Genomic DNA, 23,251 nt, shown 5'->3' with positions numbered 1-23,251 from the left:
CTTAGTGGCCATTTTCTTCTACCCTGACTGATATTTGTAAACAAAACTGAATATTGCATGAACAGAGGTTCTGCTGATGTAAGGGGTGCGTACTGGTGGGAGAGAAGTCAGACGCAGGAGAGAAAAAAAACGGCGCAGTTTAATAATAAAACCCACCGGAAAACAGAACAATCAATAAATGGGTACAAAACCCGATGCACACCAGACATAACGTGCACAAGCACTTACAATAAACAATACCGGACAAGGACATGGGGGGAACAGAGGGTTAAATACACAACATGTAATTGATGGAATTGAAACTAGGTGTGTGGGAAGACAAGACAAAACAAATGGAAAATGAAAGGTGGATCGGTGAAGGGCGATCCGGACGAAAACGGTGGAACTCCTTCAGCATTAAATGGTCCAACACGTCCTCGACCGGAACCCAGCACCTCTCCTCCGGACCGTACCCCTCCCACTCCACGATATACTGAAGGCCCCTCGCCCGACGCCTCGAATCCAGTATGGAACGAACGGAGTACGCCGGGGCCCCCTCGATGTCCAGAGGGAGCGGAGGGACCTCCCGCACCTCAGACTCCTGGAGCGGACCAGCCACCACCGGCCTGAGGAGAGACACATGGAACGAGGGGTTAATACGGTAATCGGGTGGAAGCTTTAACCTATAACAAACCTTGTTCACTCTCCTCAGGACTTTAAATGGCCCACAAACCGCGGACCCAGCTTCCTTCATGACAGGTCGAGGAGCAGGTTTCGGGCCGAGAGCCAAACCCGGTCCCCAGGTGTGAACACCGGGGCCTCACTATGGTGGTGGTCTGCGTTCTGCTTTTGGCGCAGCACGGCCCGCTGGAGGTGAACACGGACGCGCCTGAACCAGTCGTCCACTGCAGGAGCCTCGGTCTGACTCTGATGCCAAGCTGCCAGTACCGGCTGGTACCCTAGTACGCATTGGAAGGGAGAGAGGTTAGTGGAGGAGTGGCGAAGCGAGTTCTGTGCCATCTCGGCCCAGGGCACGAACGCATCCTGGTTTACTCTCTCCACCTGCCCATTACTCTCGGGGTGAAACCCTGAAGTAAGGCTGATCGAGATCCCCAGACGTTCCATGAACGCCTTCCAGACCCTAGACGTGAATTGGGGACCTCGATCAGACACTATATCCTCAGGCACCCCGTAGTGCCGGAAGACGTGTGTTAACAAGGCCTCCGCAGTTTGTAGGGCCGTAGGGAGACCGGGAAGAGGGAGGAGACGACAGGACTTCGAGAACCGATCCACAACGACCAGGATCGCGGTTTTACCCTGTGAAGGGGGTAGATCGGTTAGAAATTGGTGCAACCAAGGCCGTTGTGGAACGGGTAAGGGGTGTAACTTCCCTCTGGGCAGGTACCTAGGAGCCTTACACTGGGCACACACCGAGCAGGAGGAAACATAAACCCTCACGTCCTTAGCCAAGGTAGTCCACCAGTAACTCCCGCTCAAACAGCGCACTGTCCGACCGATCCCAGGATGACCAGAGGAGGGTGATGTGTGGGCCCAATAGATCAACCGGTCATGAACAGCAGACGGGACGTACAGACGCCAAGCAGGACACTGGACGGGAGCGTGCTCTGCACATAACGCCTGCTCAATGTCCGCGTTCAGCTCCCACACTCCCGGTGCCACCAGGCAGGAGGCGGGGAGAATGGGAGTGGGATCCATGGGCCGCTCCTCTGTGTCATACAGCCGGGACAATGCGTCTGCCTTCATGTTCTGGGAGCCTGGTCTGTAGGAAAGGGTAAACACAAAACGGGTGAAAAACATGGCCCCAACAGCTCCCGGTCCCCCACATCATAGTTACGCTCCGGGCTGAGCTTCTTTGAGAGGAAGACACAGGGGCGGAGCTTCGGTGGCGTACTCGAGCGCTGAGAGAGCATAGCTCCTATCCCAGCCTAGGACGCGTCCACCTCCACTATGAATGCCAAAGAGGGATCCGTATGGGCCAGCACGGGAGACGAGGTAAACAGAGCCCTCAGGTGACTAAAAGCCCTGTCCAACGGGTCTTCAACAGAGAGGTAATGGGAGCCGCTACCGGACCAAAACTCAGGATGAACGTCAGGTAGTAGTTGGCAAACCCTAAGAACCGCTGCACCTCCTTTACCGTGGTGGGAGTCGGCCAATTACGCACGGCTGAAATGCGGTCACTCTCCATCTCCACCCCTGAGGTGGAAATGCGGTACCCTTGGAAGGAGACAGACTGCTGGAAGAACAGGCACTTCTCATCCTTGATGTTCAGGTCATGCTCCAACAGGCGACCAAGCACTCTGCCTGAAAATCTCGTCTACAAAGGCCTGGAAGACTGATGGCGCATTCATCAACCCGTACGGCATGACAAGGTACTCATAGTGCCCTGAGGGGGCACTGAAAGCCGTCTTCCACTCGTCTCCCTCCTGGATACGCACCAGGTTGTAAGCTCTCCTGAGATCTAGTTTGGTGAAGAAACGCGCCCTGTGAAATGACTCAATCGCTGTGGCTATGAGCGGTAGCGGGTAACTATACCTCACTGTGATCTGGTTCAGTCCCCGATAGTCAATACACGGGCGCAGACCTCCCTCTTTCTTCACAAAAAAGAAACTCGAGGAGGCGGGTGAAGTGGATGACCGAATGTACCCCTGACGCAGGGATTCAGAGACATATGTTTCGATAGCCCCCGTCTCCGCCTGTGAGAGGGGATTACACGTGACTCCTGGTAAGTGCAGCGTCTACCAGGAGATTTATTGCGCAATCGCCCCGTCGACCACGGGAAACGCAGAGGTGGTTATTGTGTCAACTCGGCAAAAACACCTCCCCGAGCACTCTCGCGACCACCCCGTGAGAGCCCTCTGTGGCCAAGAAACAGTGGGGTCATGACAAACTAACCTGGGTAGGCCTAGCACCACGAGACATGCAGGAGAGTCAATAAGGAAGAGACTAATTCTCTCCTTGTGACCCTCCTGCATCACCATGCCCAGAGGAGCGGTGGCCTCCCTGATCAACCCTGACCCTAATGGTTGACTAACTAAGGCGTGAACGGGGAAAGGCACAGCCATGGGAACAATGGGGATCCCTAAACTATGGGCGAATGATCTATCTATAAAATTCCCAGCCGCGCCTGAATCGACGAGCGCCTTATGCTGGGAATGCGGGGAAAACTCGATACCCAGAGGAACCAACCCGGCACGGACCGGCAGTGTGACCTCTGCGACCACAGATGGTGCACAAGCTGGAATCCCCTCCGGTCTCCCTGCGCACCGCCCCTTCCAGCTCCATGGGTATCGGAGAGGGGGTGCGGGGGGATGGAACCAACAGATCACGATCTGAATGTCCGCAGGCAGCCAGCAGGTTATCCAGCCGGACGGACAGGTCCACCAGCTGGTCGAACGTGAGGGTGGTGTGTCTGCAGACCAAGTCCTGACGGATGTCCTCGCGCAGACTGCAGCGATAATGGTCGATCAGGGCCCTGTCGTTCCATCCCGCGCTGGCAGCCAGGGTTCGAAACTCCAGGGCGAACTCCTGGGCGCTCCTCGTCCCCTGCCTCAGATGGAATAGGCGTTCACATGCCGCTCTACCCTCGGGCGGGTGGTCAAAAACTGCCTGGAATTGGCGGGTGAACTCCTCAAACTGGTCTATCTCCCTCTCTCCACACGGCATTCACCCACTCCAGGGCTTTCCCGGTGAGGCACGAGACGAGGGCGCACACCCCCTCTCGGCCCGAAGGAGCCAGGTGGACGGTTGCCAGGTATAAATCCAGTTGCAAGAGGAACCCCTGGCAGTTCGCAGCCATCCCAATGTATTCCTGGGGAAGGGAGAGACGAATCCCACTGGGACCACGTAGTGGAGACCCCGGCTGTGCTGGTGGAGGTGCTGGGAGAACTCCCTGTCTCTCCCAGCGGTCCATTGTCTGGACAACGCGGTCCATGGCGGTGCCAAGATGGTGGAGCATTGCTGCGTGCTCCCGGACGCGCTCCTCCACCCCTATACCCGGGGTACCTGCTCCTGCTGACTCCATAAGTTTGGTCCGGTATTCTGTAAGGGGTGCGTACTGGCGGCAGAGAAGTCAGACGCAGGAGAGAAAAAACTGTTTCCAACGGCACAGTTTAATAATAAAACCCACCGGAAAACAGAACAATCAATAAATGGGTACAAAACCCGACGCACACCAGACATAACGTGCACAAGCACTTACAATAAACAATACAGGACAAGGACATGGGGGGAACAGAGTGTTAAATACACAACATGTAATTGATGGAATTGAAACCAGGTGTGTGGGAAGACAAGACATAACAAATGGAAAATGAAAGGTGGCTCGGCGATGGCTAGAAGACCGGTGACGTCGACTGCCAAACGTTGCCCGAACAAGGAGAGGGACCGACTTCGGAGGAAGTCGTGATAACTGAAATGCTTCTCAGATCAAATAAATTAAACCAGAGGTAAATGGAATTCTCGTTGGGTTGAATAACGTCATGATGCCTTCCATCCACATGAATCCAGGGTAATGTATGACTATGCTGTGAACTGAGATGACATGAATTAAACATTAGCCAACTGTTGATGGGGTGCATGCCTAATTCACCTTTTCCTCAGGGCAGGGTAGGGACTTCTGCCAAAGCCCCACAGGAAAACCTGCGAAAGGATCATATTCTATTACAATTTCATTGAATAATTTCAAGACTTGATCTCCTCTTTCACCACAATGAGTGTGCATTCTAATTTGGAGCTAGAACAGTATTTTGGAGACCGAACTTTTTAGTGCAAGCTAGCAATAAAGTGTAGTTTTGACCAAAAGCTAACTGTGTGGTAAACATGATGAAACAGTATGAATCAATTACAATCATACTGTACCTATTAAAGGCACAGTGCAGTCAAAATTCTGTTTTTACTTTGTTTTCTATCATATTGTGCAGCAGCTGATGAAACTAACAGTGTAAAAGTGTAATGAAATTTGGTCAGTGTTATTTCCTGATAGTTGCTGGTTGAAAATACAATCTATACAGACCTTCCAATCCAGCCTTTCTTAACGTATGGTTTGCGACCCACTGTTAGTTGTGTGTTGCGATGTGTCAGAGTAAATGTATAATTATTTAATTCATTTCTGGAATTGATTTGGCCAAGTGTGCTCTCTGCTTAGAAGCGGTCTCTGCTCAGTTTGGCAGCTGCGTTAGTGTGAGAGGGAGATGCCTGCAGTGTTGCCAACTAATTTTCAGGGGAAGTTGCTAGAGGCAGGTCGATTTGTTGCTAAAGGACGTTGTGATGTCATTGTGTGATGACGTCAGTACGTAGAATACACAATAACGTTACTCAAATTGACTGGCCATCTCGGCCAAAAATATGATTTGACATTTTTTTGCTTAGATTTGTTTGTTTATTATATATTTTTATTTGTAAAAGTAATATAAACACAACACATTTTATATGATCACATATTTATTTTTAAACACAACACATTGAATTATTGAACAATTATATTTTATTTTTAACTAGTAAACCTACACATTCTGAACAATTTGCAGTTATCCACTTTTTTAACCAACTGTGGTAATGTAGACTGCCTTGTATGGTTTTGATTTATTTATATGCTTTGCTGTAGCACAATGTTTTTTGATGTCAGTACGCACAGTATGCCCGACAATCATCCCCAATTACTGGCTTCAGACACCCTTTAAATTCAGGTACAGACTCCCACTTTTCTGTACTTCTGGCTGTACAATTTTGATTGAGACATGTTGATTGATGTTGTAAGTTCTGTTCAAGATCAAACACTTGTGACCAACTATATTCATTGGGTTTGTCTCGTCGAACGCATACTACTGCTGCTGCAGTCAGCCAACATTTGCTGAAATTGCTGCTGGCCTGCTGCTGCCTGTGCACGAGCTGAGCGCCTGCTGACATCACTCACAATGCACTTTTGCAGCCAGGTACGTGTGTTATGACTGAGTGTGTGACAGAGAAAATCGTTTTTGTCTCATTTAGAGGGGAAATGCGTGCATTTTAGCGTTTGACTCACTTTTCAAAAGTTGATAAAAGTTCCAAATACATTTTTAAAAGAAGCTAAAATTGTTGCTAGGTGCTGTTTGAAAAAAAAGTTGCCAGGGTACTCTGAAAAGTTGCTAAATCTAGCAACAAAATTGCTAAATTGGCATCACTGGATGCCTGTGTGCTTCACGGTTTACCTGATCTTTTTTTCTGCAAGATTACTCCGCGACACACGCGATGCAGCAGATGATGCGCTGTCTGCCACTGACTTGTCATTCACACTCGCCGCTGTCATCAAATGGATTAATGCTAGCCACAAGTTTTGACTGAGCTCAGCGATGAGTTTCTCTTTCATAGAAATCTATAACGAGGAGCGCCCACAATGTGTTTTGTGCGGGGAAGTGCTAAGTAATGAAATGACACATCCTGACCAAACATCCACTGCATGATGGTAAACCCAACGAGTTCTTTCAGAACAGGGCAGCATGCTTCAAGAAACTGCTTTGACAGTGGAAAAGTAAGTCAGCTAGCAAGGCATTGTTGTCATTTTATAACAGAAATAAGGGAGTACTAACTAACTCTCATAGTAGTAGATGTGAGCTTCTCTTTCAAACAATCCCCTGGCCTTGTACACAGCTAATAGCTATTACTCGCCAAAGTAAGCTAGCTACTGGTAGTGCAACCCTAGTAACAGTACAAATGAAGATGAAAAATGATCAGGCCTACTGTACATCTTACTGTAGAAATTATTGCAGAAAACTGGTCTAGGTTGGAACTGTTGCTGTTAAAATACAATCATAATTGTTATTCTTAACTGGAATAAACTGATTGGAGCAAGATGCTTTTTGAGCCAAACACAGTTCTGGGCTGCTCATCAACAACAGGAAGCGGTCTCCTGCCGTCACGCCCTGGCCATAGAGGCTTTTATTCTCTATTTTGGTTAGGCCAGGGTGTGACTAGGGTGGGCATTCTATGTTCATTTTCTATGTTTTGTATTTCATTTGTTGTTTGTGGTTCTCAATCAGAGGCAGCTGTCTATCGTTGTCTCTGATTGAGAACCATTCTTAGGTAGCTTTTTCCCACATGGGTTTTGTGGGTAGTTGATTTCTGTTTAGTGTTTTTCACCTTTCAGGACTGTTTCGGTTATTCCCTTTTGTTATTTTTGTATTTAGTTTTCAGTGTCAATAAACAAACATGAACACGTACCATGCTGCGCTTTGGTCCTCACCTTCTCCCACCAACAGCCGTTACACCTGCCTGACTGAGAAAGCAGTAGATGTTCTGGTCCAGTTTGGCACCACATACCTATGCGAGTCAGGGTTCTCAATTCTGACATACTTTAAAAACAAGTACAGAAAGAGTTTCAAGGCTGAGCATGACCTCATTGTTGTACTGTCAGGAACGGAGCCCAGAATAGACTCTCAATAGGACTGTGTGTGTGTGTGTGTGTGTGTGTGTGTGTGTGTGTGTGTGTGTGTGTGTGTGTGTGTGTGTGTGTGTGTGTGTGTGTGGTGTGTTTTCTGGTCTACATCTGTGTGATGTGATCAATCAGTTTATTCCAGTTCAAAATAAAAATACATGTATTGTATTTTAACAGCAACAGTTCCAACCTAAACTTTCTTTCAACAATCATTTCTACAGCAAGATAGGCCTGATCATTTTTCATCTGTACTGATACTTAGGGTTGCACTATCAAAACGCCTGTGTGTGTGTTCTCTTGTTCGTCAGTGCGATGTGATCAATCAGTTTATTCCAGTTCAGAATGAAAATGATTTATTGTATTCCAACTTAGACAGATATGTAAGAGTGTTTTTAATGGGGGAAAATAAACATTAATATATGTTTATATGGATATTTAATTTAATTGTTATGTTTTTGTCTATATTGCATTTGTTTTAGGCATAAGGGCAATGAAATGTACCAATATTTATGTATAGTTGCATATTATCCTAAGCTTGGGTCCCAGGAAAACAGAATTTGCTGAAAACGTTTAAGAACCCCTATTCTAATCAGCAGGTTTACATGGGCGGGAGTTTTGGTTAGTACGTTGGTTAATAGACCAATAGCAAAGAGCATCCCAAACCTTTCCCAACAACAGCTATTTTGTTAAAAATGGCTGCATTGGGCCTTTAAATTAAATGCGCAAGCCTTTTTTTACAATGAGGATTTCTAAAATTGATAACTGTTCCCAGTTTGTACACCAAATGTCACCCATCTCTCCATTATCTTCTTTATGCGCAGTTGATTATTTAATGCTCTCTGCCTTCTTTTCATGTCAAGTGATGCAACATTCTCCTTTTTCGAAATAGTCTCTCCTCTCCAGCAAGAAAAAAGTTAACTTTGAAAGTTTACATATTTAACATCAATTGATAGGCTAATTACATGTCATGTGAATTAATAGGGCTTCACTATTCGATACCTAACAATTATCCATGACCTGCAAATCAATGGAATGTAAGTGTAAAGACAGACCACAGACAAAATGGTCGGACAATGTCATAGCTGGTTTCTTCATAATATACATGAAAGACCACCACACTTATTTGTTATCTTTTCATTTCTGGAGTTGATACTATGGTAAGATTTAATTGCAGCTGAAGGCATTGTCAGTCCTGAGACAAAACAACCAACCCCACACCTGACCTATGATCCATTTACTGTATCCTGCCTCTGAAGAGTGTCAATAGAACGACACAGTTATCTCTCAGTTCAAATGACATTTGATGACTATGCGTGTTAAAGTAATTAAAATTCCCCAGACGATTGGTTTAGCATCACCTTGCGTAGAGGGATTGACGGATTGAAGGCGCATACAATGGCACAATTCATGGACCTAGTCTCATTGACCAAGGGTATTAGGTTCATGTTTTACATTGTCACACCAAACGAATCGTCATTTGAAAATGTGGAGGATGTCCCGCCGTACGTTCAGCAGGTGAGTTCGCTGTTAAAAAACGCTGTAGTGGTTTGATGGGTTTTGTGTTTTATTTTAACAATCTATATTGTGGTGGTCATGCTAGGAGTGACACAGTTGAAATGTATAAACATAGCGAAGGAAAGTCTGCACACTTAGTTTGAATGATATCATATATGCTACTGTATATTCATAAATATTCACAAAGATGGTCACAAACCTGTAGGAACTGTCAGGGAAGTGGTGCTATAGAGTGACTATATCACTACACTGGTTTCTGCAGTAGCCTAGTTAAGACCGTAAACTCTTCATATAGCTATTGCATGACGTTGTATAAACGATACAAACAGTGTAGCTGCTGTTATTGTTTATGTCATATATGGGCTTGAATGTTGGCTGTATGGTTCATATTTTCATATGATATGATATTAGTACATTTATTTTCATATTCTCTCTCAAATCCTTAGTTTTAGACAAACAATATGTATTTGAGCATGGGGAGGTGTGCCCTGTTCAGTCCAATGGGGGGGATGTCTGTTAACCCGCCTGAATTGAACCTTTCTCTCTGAAAAATGTAGTTAATTTAATCTGATTGTCTTAAAGTTCAATGACTTTGTCCACACAGGGCATCTGAACAGACAAAATACATTTAGATGATTTTCATCAACATTTTGGGTGTTTATATAACTTTTGTACACCTATGGTGTTCCCGGTCATGACCGGTCATTAGAAATTAATGGGTGAGACTACAATTAGTGTATAAAATTGAGTTCAGGCACATGCCCATTCATCAGATGGACACTCTTCCTCTCCCAGACCCCCATATGCATGTGTGTTTGAGCACACGCACGCACTGTCAGGGGTGTGTACGGCATGCGAAGTCAGCTGCAGGAGAGCAGAGTGTAATAAACAGGGGCACTTTAATTCCGGTCCAAAAATGACAGCGCATAAGAACAGTAATGTGCCAGAAACACGGAACATAGCAAAAGTATAGCGCCTGACAAAATCCACATAACAATAAACAATTACACACAAAGACATGGTGGGGAACAGAGGACTAAATACATGCAGTAATTATGGAATGAAAACCAGGTGTGTAATGGAACAAGACAAAACAAATGGATATATGAGAAATGGAGCGGCTATGGCTAGAAAGCCGGTGACGTCGATCGCTGAACGCCGCCCGAACAAGGAGAGGAGCCGACTTCGGTGGAGGTAGTGACACGCACGCAAGCGCGCGCGCACACACACACACACACACACACAAACCTCACTCCCCTTCCATGGCAACCCCCACGGGAACCTTTCCCCAATAGAATCTTTCCCCCACAGGAACCACACCTGTTGACATTCTCACAAATAATCGCAACATTGTTTCAATAATATATAGAACTTTTCTTGCAGCTCTGGTATATAAAGTTTTTTTGAGGCCTTGCTCACAATTCATTCTGTGGCAGCACAATGACCAAACAATATACTGTATATGAGGCTCTTGATCATATCTTTGATCATGACACTGGTGAGGAGGAGAGAGTCCTTGTTAAACTTTGACACAAAGTAGTCTGTGATAGATAGCACAATATGTTTCATCTGCGTATTTATTATTGTCAAAATAATCCATACATTATGCTTTTCTTTACTCAAAATGAGTTGTATAGCAAATAGAAGTTCAAAACGTGTAATGTTCACAATAACTTAAGTTGATAAAGATCTAACACAACATTAGGTGATAATATATGTGTTATTATGGATTTGTAATCAGCTATAATGTGGCAGAATTAATTAACATGAAACGAACACAACAGGGGGGTTAAATATTGTTGTATTTTAGGACCACTTTTGACTTGAGCACCCAGTGCAAATGAACAGAACACACCAATACTTTTTATTGTGACATCTGGATGATAAAGGTTTAGCGAAATCCTAAAATCAACATGTTTATTGTTTGAGGGATAAAGCTCACGTTTTAACAGGCTTCTATAAAGCCATGTGAATCGAGAAAAAACAATTACCCAAACAGCAGGACTCCTCAGTGTTTTAATCCTGCTCCAAACAAACTGTAATGAAACAACCTCATTTACTTCAGTATTGTTACAGAGTTGCATGTGATGTTTGCATGGGTGTGTCACGCTTGTTTCGGTGCTGTTTGTGATGTAGTCATCACTCTGTGCACTAGTCTGTGTAGGATAGCCTACATGTAAGTGTCAAAAACATTTGGTTGACTATGTACAGGTGCAGGATCTTAATTTGATCACCCTGTTGCAGGATAACTTTCATGCATTGCAGGAAATGTAGAACTGGCAGTGTATATGAGGTTAAAAAAGGCTTCTGAAGTTTGTAATTTCTACTTTGAAATGTCATGCTTGATTTTCCCTTACGAAAAATGTATCAACACCTACAAAAATGTCACTGAATTATAATCTACATTTCCTGTTTCTGCAGGAGCAAACTAGCTCACCTGTAACATTTTTGCTTCCGTCCCATTCCTTGTCTCAATCTGGGCTCAAACCCGGGACCCTCTGATCACATCAGCAACTCTTACCCACAAAGCATCATTACTTGTCCCTCTACAAAAGCCACTGGTCAGTTGAACCTCTGTATAGCGGGATTATCATCATAGCTCAGTATGTAAATAAGTTGTTTTTAAATAAAAACACCACAATAAACATTGCTTGTCTGATTTAATTCCTGCCATAGTTTAATTGATTATCCAGTTACAACAAGGTACATTCTACCTGTTACTTTAGGACAAAGTAGACATACTCTCATAAGAGAATGTACAGGGTTTGTGTCTTCCCCATCACAAACCCGCGGCTAACGTCACTCATCTACAGCCTGATAAAAATGGCCCTATATGGGATAGTACCAACATCTGTTCCACAATGTCATTCGCTTTGCAAGATCTAAGACCAAAAACAGAGATTTATATAAAACTATTAAAGACTCCCTTGACAATTTTCACAAGCCCAAAGCATGTTACAGCCTTCATAAGACTTGTTTTCGTTTGTCCTGTTGTTTGGAGGAAAATGCCACACAGAGTAAACACAGTGATTGTGAAGGTCAAACAAACACATTAAGAATTTTTTTTTTTTTAAAGTCCAAAACAACCCATTCCCTCGGCATCCCCTTTTTCGCATGGCATGAGAACCTGAATTCCTTCCCAAATAAAGTGGAAAGCTGTCAAGAACACAGCTCTGACGAGGTAAAACAATACTCTAGACATGAGAAAGAGGGAACGTTCAAGCCAGAATCCAAAATGATAATCTCTCTCTCACTCAGTGGGTTTGGAGAGAGAGTGCTTGCGCTCTGAGCCCATTTGTTAGATGCAGTCCGTCAGTCCTCTGCCAGATGTTGGAGTGTAGCGTGTGATCGTCGGTCCCTCGTGGTCCTCTAGATCGCCCTAACACACACACACACACACACACACACACACACACATCCTATTCCACCTCCAGGTCTACACCTAGCGATCCACGTTCCACACACACCCCTTGGGTGCAGTCACATGACCAGATGAAGGTTTAGGTGACCAGGTCAGGTCAATCACGAGTGACATGGTCATTTCCTAAGACTAGCCAACAGGTCCAACACACTGTTGATGTCACAATTATGACATGATGGAAACCATTTTTGGTAACCTCTAGTAATTTCCTAGTAAGTACCTCCCATTCTGTTCTTGCATACTCCACACCTACGTAAAACCTAATGCAGCAGATACTGTATGTAGCATACTTATAGAATGGAATACTAAGTAATAGAATAACTTTAGCCATATGAAGACATAAATGTTTTTGTTTTGTTTGTTGGCCTATCCAAAAATTGCCCTAATCGGAGGACAAAATAATAACTTTGTTTATACAGCATCTTTTTTTATCTTCTTTTTTTCCCCTTTGTTACATGAACATAGTATATACATTTTACAGACATGGTGCACTTTTTTATATTGCTTATTATATATGGATGGATAATATTCAGACGCATCAGGTATTCATGTCTTCAGTCTGAACTATTATCAATCATACAGTGCCTTGCGAAAGTATTCGGCCCCCTTGAACTTTGCGACCTTTTGCCACATTTCAGGCTTCAAACATAAAGATATAAAACTGTATTTTTTTGTGAAGAATCAACAACAAGTGGGACACAATCATGAAGTGGAACGACATTTATTGGATATTTCAAACTTTTTTAACAAATCAAAAACGGAAAAATTGGGCGTGCAAAATTATTCAGCCCCCTTAAGTTAATACTTTGTAGCGCCACCTTTTGCTGCGATTACAGCTGTAAGTCGCTTGGGGTATGTCTCTATCAGTTTTGCACATCGAGAGACTGACATTTTTTCCCATTCCTCCTTGCAAAACAGCTCGAGCTCAGTGAGGTTGGATGGAGAGCATTTGTGAACAGCAGTTTTCAGTTCTTTCCACAGATTCTCGATTGGATTCAGGTCTGGACTTTGACTTGGCCATTCTAACACCTGGATATGTTTATTTTTGAACCATTCCATTGTAGATTTTGCTTTATGTTTTGGATCATTGTCTTGTTGGAAGACAAATCTCCGTCCCAGTCTTAGGTCTTTTGCAGACTCCATCAGGTTTTCTTCCGGAATGGTCCTGTATTTGGCTCCATCCATCTTCCCATCAATTTTAACCATCTTCCCTGTCCCTGCTGAAGAAAAGCAGGCCCAAACCATGATGCTGCTACCACCATGTTTGACAGTGGGGATGGTGTGTTCAGGGTGATGAGCTGTGTTGCTTTTACGCCAAACATAACGTTTTGCATTGTTGCCAAAAAGTTCAATTTTGGTTTCATCTGACCAGAGCACCTTCTTCTACATGTTTGGTGTGTCTCCCAGGTGGCTTGTGGCAAACATTAAATGACACTTTTTATGGATATCTTTAAGAAATGGCTTTCTTCTTGCCACTCTTCCATAAAGGCCAGATTTGTGCAATATACGACTGATTGTTGTCCTATGGACAGAGTCTCCCACCTCAGCTGTAGATCTCTGCAGTTCATCCAGAGTGATCATGGGCCTCTTGGCTGCATCTCTGATCAGTCTTCTCCTTGTATGAACTGAAAGTTTAGAGGGACGGCCAGGTCTTGGTAGATTTGCAGTGGTCTGATACTCCTTCCATTTCAATATTATCGCTTGCACAGTGCTCCTTGGGATGTTTAAAGCTTGGGAAATCTTTTTGTATCCAAATCCGGCTTTAAACTTCTTCACAACAGTATCTCGGACCTGCCTGGTGTGTTCCTTGTTCTTCATGATGTTCTCTGCGCTTTTAACGGACCTCTGAGACTATCACAGTGCAGGTGCATTTAAACGGAGACTTGATTACACACAGGTGGATTGTATTTATCATCATTAGTCATTTAGGTCAACATTGGATCATTCAGAGATCCTCACTGAACTTCTGGAGAGAGTTTGCTGCACTGAAAGTAAAGGGGCTGAATAATTTTGCACGCCCAATTTTTCAGTTTTTGATTTGTTAAAAAAGTTTGAAATATCCAATAAATGTCGTTCCACTTCATGATTGTGTCCCACTTGTTGTTGATTCTTCATAAAAAAATACAGTTTTATATCTTTATGTTTGAAGCCTGAAATGTGGCAAAAGGTCGCAAAGTTCAAGGGGGCCGAATACTTTCGCAAGGCACTGTACATGTTTGCGAAACGTGCACGTGTAGTTGTCTGGTCATGTGATGTAACGAGACCTATTGAAATGAAAGGTTCCTCCAAATATTATTTGTATGAGTTGTTCAAGTGTTTTCTTCTCCACTGGAAGCTGAAATAGATCCTCAGGGAGAGATGATATGTGACTATCCCTGTGTAGCTTCACCATAGAGCCATCAGGGAAACATCATGCATCACAAGACATGAAAGCCCTTTTTATTGTTCATTTTCCAAGACAAACATGTGAGGTTACTGTAAGCGTTCAAGGAAACACAAGACCGAGAAGTGGTGGAGTTTTCATTGTGCTTGGACTGTTGATTCGTATTTGTTCTCCTCTGCTGTGACTACAGGCCACCCCGTTCTTTATGGGCTTGATGGTTGTAGAGCTGGTGGTGAGCCTGCTGAAGGATGGAACCCCACTGGCCTGCGTCAGTGACGTGTCCAGGAAACTGGCCCATTGAGTTCTATAGAAAAGTAATTACAGAAGTGCATCTCTAATGATAATGTATGGCTGTATAGGTAAAAAAATATATTAAAAAAATGGTATACTGTAAGATGATCTAACTGTGCACCTGAAATGTATTGTGGAGAATCTGTGTGCTTATCTATTTGCAGTCTAGCTACTTAAGGGATTATTTTTGTTGTTGTTGTAATATTTGTTTTTACTTTTACCCCTTTTTCTCCCCAATTTCATGGTATCCAATTGGTAGTTACAGTCTTGTCTCATCGCTGCAACTCCCGTACAGACTCGGGAGAGGCGAAGGTTGAGAGCCATGCGTACTCCGAAACACAACCCTACCAAGCAGTACTGCTTCTTGACACATTGCCTGCTTAACTCAGAAGCCAACCACACCAATGTGTCGGAGGAAACACGGTACACCTGGCAACCGTGTCAGCGTGCATGCACCCTGCCCGCCACAGGGGTCACTAGAGCGCAATGGGACAAGGACATCTCTGCTAGCCAAACCCTACCCTAACCCGGACGACGCTGGGCCAATTGTACGCCGCCCCATGTGTCTCCCGGTTGCAGCCGGCTGCGACAGAGCCTGGACTCAAACCAGGATCTCTAGTGGCACAGCTAGCAACTGCAATCCAGTGCCTTAGACCACTGTGCCACTCGGGAGGCCCTACTTAAGGTATTTTTTTGTAATATTCAGTTGTGACTGAACTAAATAAATTTGTTATTTTCTTCCTGGCTATTTGCAAGCGGTTTGAAATAACCACTTACATCTACATGTGGAACAACTTCTATCTACTGGAGCTACCCTGGGACTCTGCCTGGGCATGGTGGCTGGCTTTCCTTGTGGTGGACTTCGCCTACTACTGGGTCCATCGCTTTGCTCACAGTATGGCCATCAGTCTGGGTTAGCTTCTGACCTGGGTCAAATACATACAGTATGTCAAATACTTGAGGTGCACTTGATTTAGCTTTCCAGGTACAATGGAATCAATGAGAAGCAAGGTTCGACACTCAACTCGAAGAGGGTTATATGTAAGACATTCCAAAGCTGGTCAAGCGAAATAAACCGCACCTCAAGTATTTAAAAGTATTGGGAAGTAGTTGTACTTGTATTTTTGGGTAATCATTATATGGTATGGAAGGTTTGATCAAATATGAAATCTCATATTGATGCAAATGAAATAGCAAATTGTCTTGCATGTATTTCAATTCTACATGTCCATGAGGATTGAATTATTCATAACAAAATGTTTTGTCTTTAATGATTTCTCTATGGATTCAGCGTGAGCTATATCCGGTGATGAATGATTCTATAATGCACACATCTTTTTTTCTTTTTGAGAGGAAGCAATTATTTGTGAGTTACGTCCAGATGTTTTTGAACTGACCAGATGTGAGAGGCTGTGATCTCTTGAGACATGTTGTCTTACCTGGCGCTTCATAGGGAGAAAGCTGTAAATAGTGATGGCTCAATAGCAGCACGGTTCTGGAGCTGCACCAAAGATGCCCTCTAATTCTTCTCCCCATGCAGGGCTGTCTGTAATATCCTGGGATCTCAGCCCTTATCACTTAAACTGCGGTTTGTACTTGACAATAATAACTTAGCACCCAGAACAAAATCTCCTGTCCCACTGGAAACAGATGTCAATTCAACTTCTGTTCCACATTCGAAACAACGTTGATTCAACCAGTGTGCGCCCAGTGTTGAATGGCAATGCAGAAATAACGTTTTTCTGACACACAACTTGCTTAGCAGCAGCAACACTGTGTTTGTGTGTCAAAACAGGGCCCTTGCTAAATTCAAGCTCTATTTATGTCAGTGGCACATCCAACTCTGCTCCAGATCTCTCTCTAATCCAAATATGTCTGGCTTAAAGTCCAGACTGTCCCTGTGTTGACATTTGAGTCATGGGTAAATTTAAACTGTGTTTTTAACGTTGGGTCAGACACCTACCAATTGTATTGTATGATAGAAAATGACCTCTGCCAGTGCCAACCTACAGTGGGGCAAAAAAGTATTTAGTCAGCCACCAATTGTGCAAGTTCTCCTATTTAAAAACATGAGAGAGGCCTGTAATTTCCATCATAGGTACACTTCAACTATGACAGACAAAATGAGAAAAAAAAATCCAGAAAATCACATTGTAGGATTTTGAATGAATTTATTTGCAAATTATGGTGGAAAATAAGTATTTTGTCACCTACAAACAAGCAAGATTTCTGGCTCTCACAGACCTGTAACTTCTTCTTTAAGAGGCTCCTCGGTCCTCCACTCGTTACCTGTATTAATGGCACCTGTTTGAACTTGTTATCAGTATAAAAGACACCTGTCCACAACCTCAAAAAGTCACACTCCAAACTCTACTATGGCCAAGACCAAAGAGCTGTCAAAGGACACCAGAAACAAAATTGTAGACCTGCACCAGGCTGGGAAGACTGAATCTGCAATAGGTAAGCAGCTTGGTTTGAAGAAATCAACTGTGGGAGCAATTATTAGGAAATGGAAGACATACAAGACCACTGATAATCTCCCTCGATCTGGGGCTCCACGCAAGATCTCACCCCGTGGGGTCAAAATTATCATTAGAACGGTGAGCAAAAATCCCAGAACCACACGGGGGGACCTAGTGAATGACCTGCAGAGAGCTAGGACCAAAGTAACAAAGCCTACCATCAGTAACACACTACGCCGCCAGGGACTCAAATCCTGCAGTGCCATACGTGTCCCCCTGCTTAAGCCAGTACATGTCCAGGCCCATCTGAAGTTTGCTAGAGAGCATTTGGATGATCCAGAAGAAGATTGGGAGAATGTCATATGGTCAGATGAAGCCAAAATATAACTTTTTGGTAAAATCTCAACTCGTCGTGTTTGGAGGACAAAGAATGCTGAGTTGCATCCAAAGAACACCATACCTACTGTGAAGCATGGGGGTGGAAACATCATGCTTTGGGGCTGTTTTTCTGATAAGGGACCAGGACGACTGATCCTTGTAAAGGAAAGAATGAATGGGGCCGTGTATCGTGAGATTTTGAGTGAAAACCTCCTTCCATCATTAAGGGCATTGAAGATGAAACGTGGCTGGGTCTTTCAGCATGACAATGATCCCAAACACACCGCCCGGGCAACGAAAGAGTGGCGTCGTAAGAAGCATTTCAAGGTCCTGGAGTGTCCTAGCCAGTCTCCAGATCTCAACCCCATAGAAAATCTTTGGAGGGAGTTGAAAGTCCGTGTTGCCCAGCAACAGTCCCAAAACATCACTGCTCTAGAGGAGATCTGCATGGAGGAATGGGCCAAAATACCAGCAACAGTGTGTGAAAACCTTGTGAAGACTTACAGAAAACTTTGACCTCTGTCATTGCCAACAAAGGGTATATAACAAAGTATTGAGATAAACTTTTGTTATTGACCAAATACTTATTTTCCACCATAATTTGCAAATAAATTCATAAAAAATCATACAATGTGATTTTCTGGAATTTTTTTTCTAATTTTATCTGTCATAGTTGAAGTGTACCTATGATGAAAATTACAGGCCTCTCTCATCTTTTGAAGTGGGAGAACTTGCACAATTGGTGGCTGACTAAATACTTTTTTGCCCCACTGTATCTGATTGAGGGGCCTCCCTGTCTATAAAACACGTAAACAAACCTCCCACGGAAGTTTATTATCCTCAATGGAAGGTCGTTAACCTTAGCTAAGCAGGTTTTTATTGTGGCATATGAAGGTCGATGACACTCTTCTCAGGCTAAGTGGATTGTAGAGATAGGCAGAATTGCGGCTGATATTTATTTAACCTATTTTATCTTATTTGTAGAGTCACCATGGCGATTGATCTCAATAGCATTTCACTAGTCCTGAGTTAAAATTTGTACAGTATATTGTAATGAAGTGCTTGTGTATGTCATTCTCTCATTCTCTCCATTGTTTAAAAAATGATTTGTACAATATTATATATCTCTGGTTTATTTAGTCAGATTTTTATTTTGGAAGTGTGGTATGATTTTTATGTCCCGAAACTTTCCACTTACTTTCATTTCCTCCACTCCAGCTTTGACTTATTTTGGAACGTTGTGGGGTCACAGTTAATTCTCTGGTGCCCGACCACTGCACTCGGTCAGGATAGAAGCTTTCCCCTTAGCTACTATAGGGCGCTTCCTCCCTCACCGCAGGACAGGGCCAGACCCTGTCTTCATTCACTCTTCACTCTGGCCCAGTGAGGTCATCTTGGTTAACCAGTTGTTGACCTCCTGGCCTATGCCAGAGTAGAGTTTGACCAATGCACAGTTCTCATTTCCGTATTGGTTGTTGTCTGAGTAAGTGAATGTCTACAGTATATGCTTAAGGCAGTAGACATGTACCTGTATTTAGTTGCAATAGTCATGAAGAGACAAGGATAATTTAGCTCTTGTAATTACTCAAGTATGAAAGCTAACAATGTGTATCTAAATTTAATGTCATATTTCAGGACTTTCCTCTATTTTTATAATGTTCTGGTATAACACTTACATCAAAACAGTTTAAATAGTAAATGTCTGCATCAATTGAGCATGTGAAAATGTATCTACAATTCTATTCTGTCAAAACATATGACCTATAAATCTCAATACTGTGTTAAAAGTGAAAATACAATAGAAAGCTGTGAAGAGGGCAGGGTGACATCCTCCATCGGGAAATGTGAATCCTAATTAGAAGAATTGTAAAATACGAATGTGGATTTGAACAGTTTTATGGCCATTTCATAGTTTCTCCTCATGTCACTTGAAAGGACATTCTCATTATAATTGAATGGAAAGAGCTTTGAAAGTAAAAAGTCGGCCTCTCTTCGCTGATGCCATCTTTATTGAGAAGACATTACTTGCCCTTGCTCTGGGCAGCCAGTTAGCTCTTGGGGATAGGGACCAGAGAACGAAATGGCCATAGTCTCCAGGGTTCTCATTTATCAATGTTGTGTAGAAAAGCTTCTAAATTAACTCGTACAAAGAGAATTTAGAATGTTCGCAAGTACAAAAAAGTTGGTATTTATCAATTGCTCGTACGCTTGATTTACACACACCTGTAAGTATTTTTGCCTTGATGAATCAGACACGTTCTGAAACACTGTGCTAGTGCACGTGAAGTCTCATTTACATAAATAACCGCCCCTAAATGTCCATTTATGGTCACAAACCTACCCTTTAAAGCTGCAAGAAATGTCACAAATTTTTGGATGCCAACATGGCGAAATCAAATAAGAAAAAAAACTTTTGGGATGCAGAAATTGAACTTTTGATCATCAAGGTGGAAGAAAAACAAGCTATACTTTTTGGAGCCCTCAGCAATGGCTTGACAAATAAGATAACATATATTGCTTGGGAGCAGGTAAGAGCTTTGGTAAATTCAGTTAATGAAATTAAAAATAAATGGTTGGATTTGAAAACATATGCCCCCCCAAAAAAAATTATGATCCACAAAAGGTATATAAGTGCAACAGGAGGAGGGCAGAGTGACTCTTCACTGTCTGCTATGGACTATCATTGGTAGCATAATTGGGGAGACCTCAGTTTCTGGCATCATATGTGAAGGTGCTATTGAGGATCCTCTCCCAGACCCTGAAGGAATACCAGACACCAACTTATGGTAAGTCAAACTTGATTTTTGCAACCATAATCAGACATGGACAACATGTAAATATTTTTTCTTGACAAATATAACAAAAATACAGTATAACAAAATATGTGTAACAAAATGACCTACGAAAATAACATGAAATCTTGACAGATGTGGGTGAATTGCCTGACCCCTCAGCCCCAGGCCTACAAGAAGGGTGTCCTCTTTGGTGAGCGCTTCAGCTGCGCCGTGTGTTTTGACTGATGCAGTCCTGAAACAACAAGAAGAGATCAACACATAAATTCTTGGACTCAAACAGCAGCTGGAGGATGTATGCAATTGAAAGAACTTGTTGTTTGTGTCAACCATGGGAGACGATAAATTCTGGTGCAATGTAAATGAGTTTTCCTTATCGATTTGATTACAATATTTGGAAGAATAGATGCCTAAAACCGTTGTATAATATTGACACTTGTCCTCAGTGCCAGGGCTATGGGTGGTGGGAATCACTCCCTGTCAGGCATGGGCTCATCGGGTCTGGGTGGATCATTCGGTGGAATGCCACTTTTGATTGCAATGTTGTGGAGCACACTGCAAGCCTTGACAATCTAGCAAACCTAAAAAGGAATTTGCACATTGTATTACATTCATGTAATGGCATTTGAAGGCACGTCATTTCAGAGGCAAACCTTGCTAGGCTGGTATTGCAGTGTGCCTCCTGTCCCAGACAAGCACAGCCAACTCCCTTTCAGCAGGCCTATGGTGCGCTCCACTGTTCTTGTGCGTGAGCTTGGTTGTACCTTGCCTCTTGTTGGTTTGAGGGGTTTATGAGGGAAGTCAACCATGTTTTTAATGGGTAGCCCCATTAAAAATAAATTGTATAAAACCTTGCAAATAAAACAAGTCACTTATCAATAAGCCATCCATGATCAACAACTCATTCCTGGAGGTTAAGGCTGACTGAACTGTTCTGCACAATGAATGACTCGTGTCCCATTTGGCCACTACATTCAACGAAGCCAAATGTGAATCATAGATGACCTGCACATTGACAGAATGGAAACCTTTCCTGTTGACGAAGTTGAATTCGCTCAATGATGGTGATTTTATTGCAATGTGGGTGCAGTCAATTGCTCCAATGACATTGGTAAATCCATCTATGGTATGGAAATCCCTTTTCACTCTGGCCTGTTGCACAACAGTGGACGGAAACCTTCTGTATTGTGGGGTCAATGAAATAATGCCATGAAGGACTGCAGGCAATATTCGGCTCATGGTTGGTTGTGAAATGCCAGACCGATCCGCAATACCCCGTTGGAATGTTCCAGTGGCCAAAAATCCCAGGGTGGAGAGGACTTGGGTTTGCACTGGAATGGCATTGGGGCGTTTCGTCTCCATTTCTAATACTGGAGAGAGTTGGTTGCAGAGATGCAATCAAATATTCCTGGGAAAACTAAATCTACTAATAAGCCAAGTGTCGCTCTCAGCAAAAACAATCTGCACGCTCATTGAAAACCCGCTCCCTGCGTTATTGCAGCTTTTTGCAGATCCTCCAGCAATGCACGATTTGCCATTTTGGACAAGTCACAATGCCTCTGGTTTAACTAAATTGCCTCCTACCTTGCATTCCACCCTTTCTAATTGACTTTATTATTCAATTAGGCTTAAATTAGGAGAACTATTAATAGCGTAAGTGTCCATAACAGAAATACATGAACTATTCATGTATTATCTTTTTTCTTCATAGTTTCTGATTTGGTCCAGTATGTCAATCCTTTCTCCATTTGGTGGATGCTATTTCATTATCAGTTTGACTTTTCACCCACAGCGTAAGTACAAATGGATAAATCCCACACTTTGCTTAGAAATGATCGCACTGCAGCATTGATAAATGAGGGCCTAGGTATTTAGGGTTAAAGGCCCTCATAACTGTAGACATTCTTTATCACAGAGTTAATACAAAGTAAAGTGAATGGTTAAGTAAAGTGCAATTTACATGTGATATATTTTATTCAATCACCAAGTCGATGCTTGATAAAGGTTCAATGAGAGGCACTGTCCCAGGGGTGCTGCACTGGGGAGTCGCGAAAACAGTTGATTTTTAGCTTTTAAAAGCATACAGTTGTTTTTGCAGAGAGCAAGACACTTTCTAAAGTGTTCTCGGCATTGAATAATCCACATATATAACCTTAGAACCATTCATAGTACTCCCAGTCCCAGTCTCACCACTATTTCCTCACTGTGCTCTGCCTTTCTGTTAGGTAGTTCTGCATTTCTTACTCCGTCATTTTCCAGTCACCACCTCTGTTTTCTCAGTAAGTCTATGCTGGCATGTAGCTCTGCCAGTAGTCCTGCCAGTGCAATCTGTTATTACTCTAACCTTGTTCCAACAGCAAAGCCTCTCTCCTCATCACTAGACTGGCAGACCATTGAAAATATATTATTTACGGATGCTTGCATCCTTTGTATGCTAACTCACTTCTAGAAATATCTTCTAAGATAAGCTGCATAGGGAATCATGTACTGTACCATTGTTTTTAATTTGACCTCTTCCAAAGTGATGTAATTTGCTTATTATTGATTGTCTTTCACAGTCTTCTTTCAACCCGAGAAACGATACAGTCCAGAGGCAGTTAT

At 43.2% G+C, this 23,251-nt stretch overlaps 1 protein-coding gene across 1 annotated transcript in view; it reads left to right on the top strand.

The window, feature by feature from the left end:
* Positions 1–8,803: 8,803 nt before the first annotated feature.
* LOC139377077 (alkylglycerol monooxygenase) overlaps positions 8,804–23,251 on the top strand; it is a 35,503-nt gene continuing 21,055 nt past the window's right edge. Inside the window, 2 exon segments of the mRNA XM_071120123.1 lie at positions 8,804–8,923; positions 14,918–14,995. Of these exon segments, the coding sequence (XP_070976224.1) occupies positions 8,804–8,923; positions 14,918–14,995 (198 nt within the window).

The sequence above is a fragment of the Oncorhynchus clarkii genome, chromosome 2 (assembly GCF_045791955.1).
Source record: "Oncorhynchus clarkii lewisi isolate Uvic-CL-2024 chromosome 2, UVic_Ocla_1.0, whole genome shotgun sequence".
In the NCBI taxonomy this organism is placed as follows: Eukaryota; Metazoa; Chordata; class Actinopteri; order Salmoniformes; family Salmonidae; genus Oncorhynchus; species Oncorhynchus clarkii.
The sequence above is the reverse complement of the archived record's forward strand: the minus strand, read 5'-3'. Positions and strand labels throughout refer to the sequence as shown.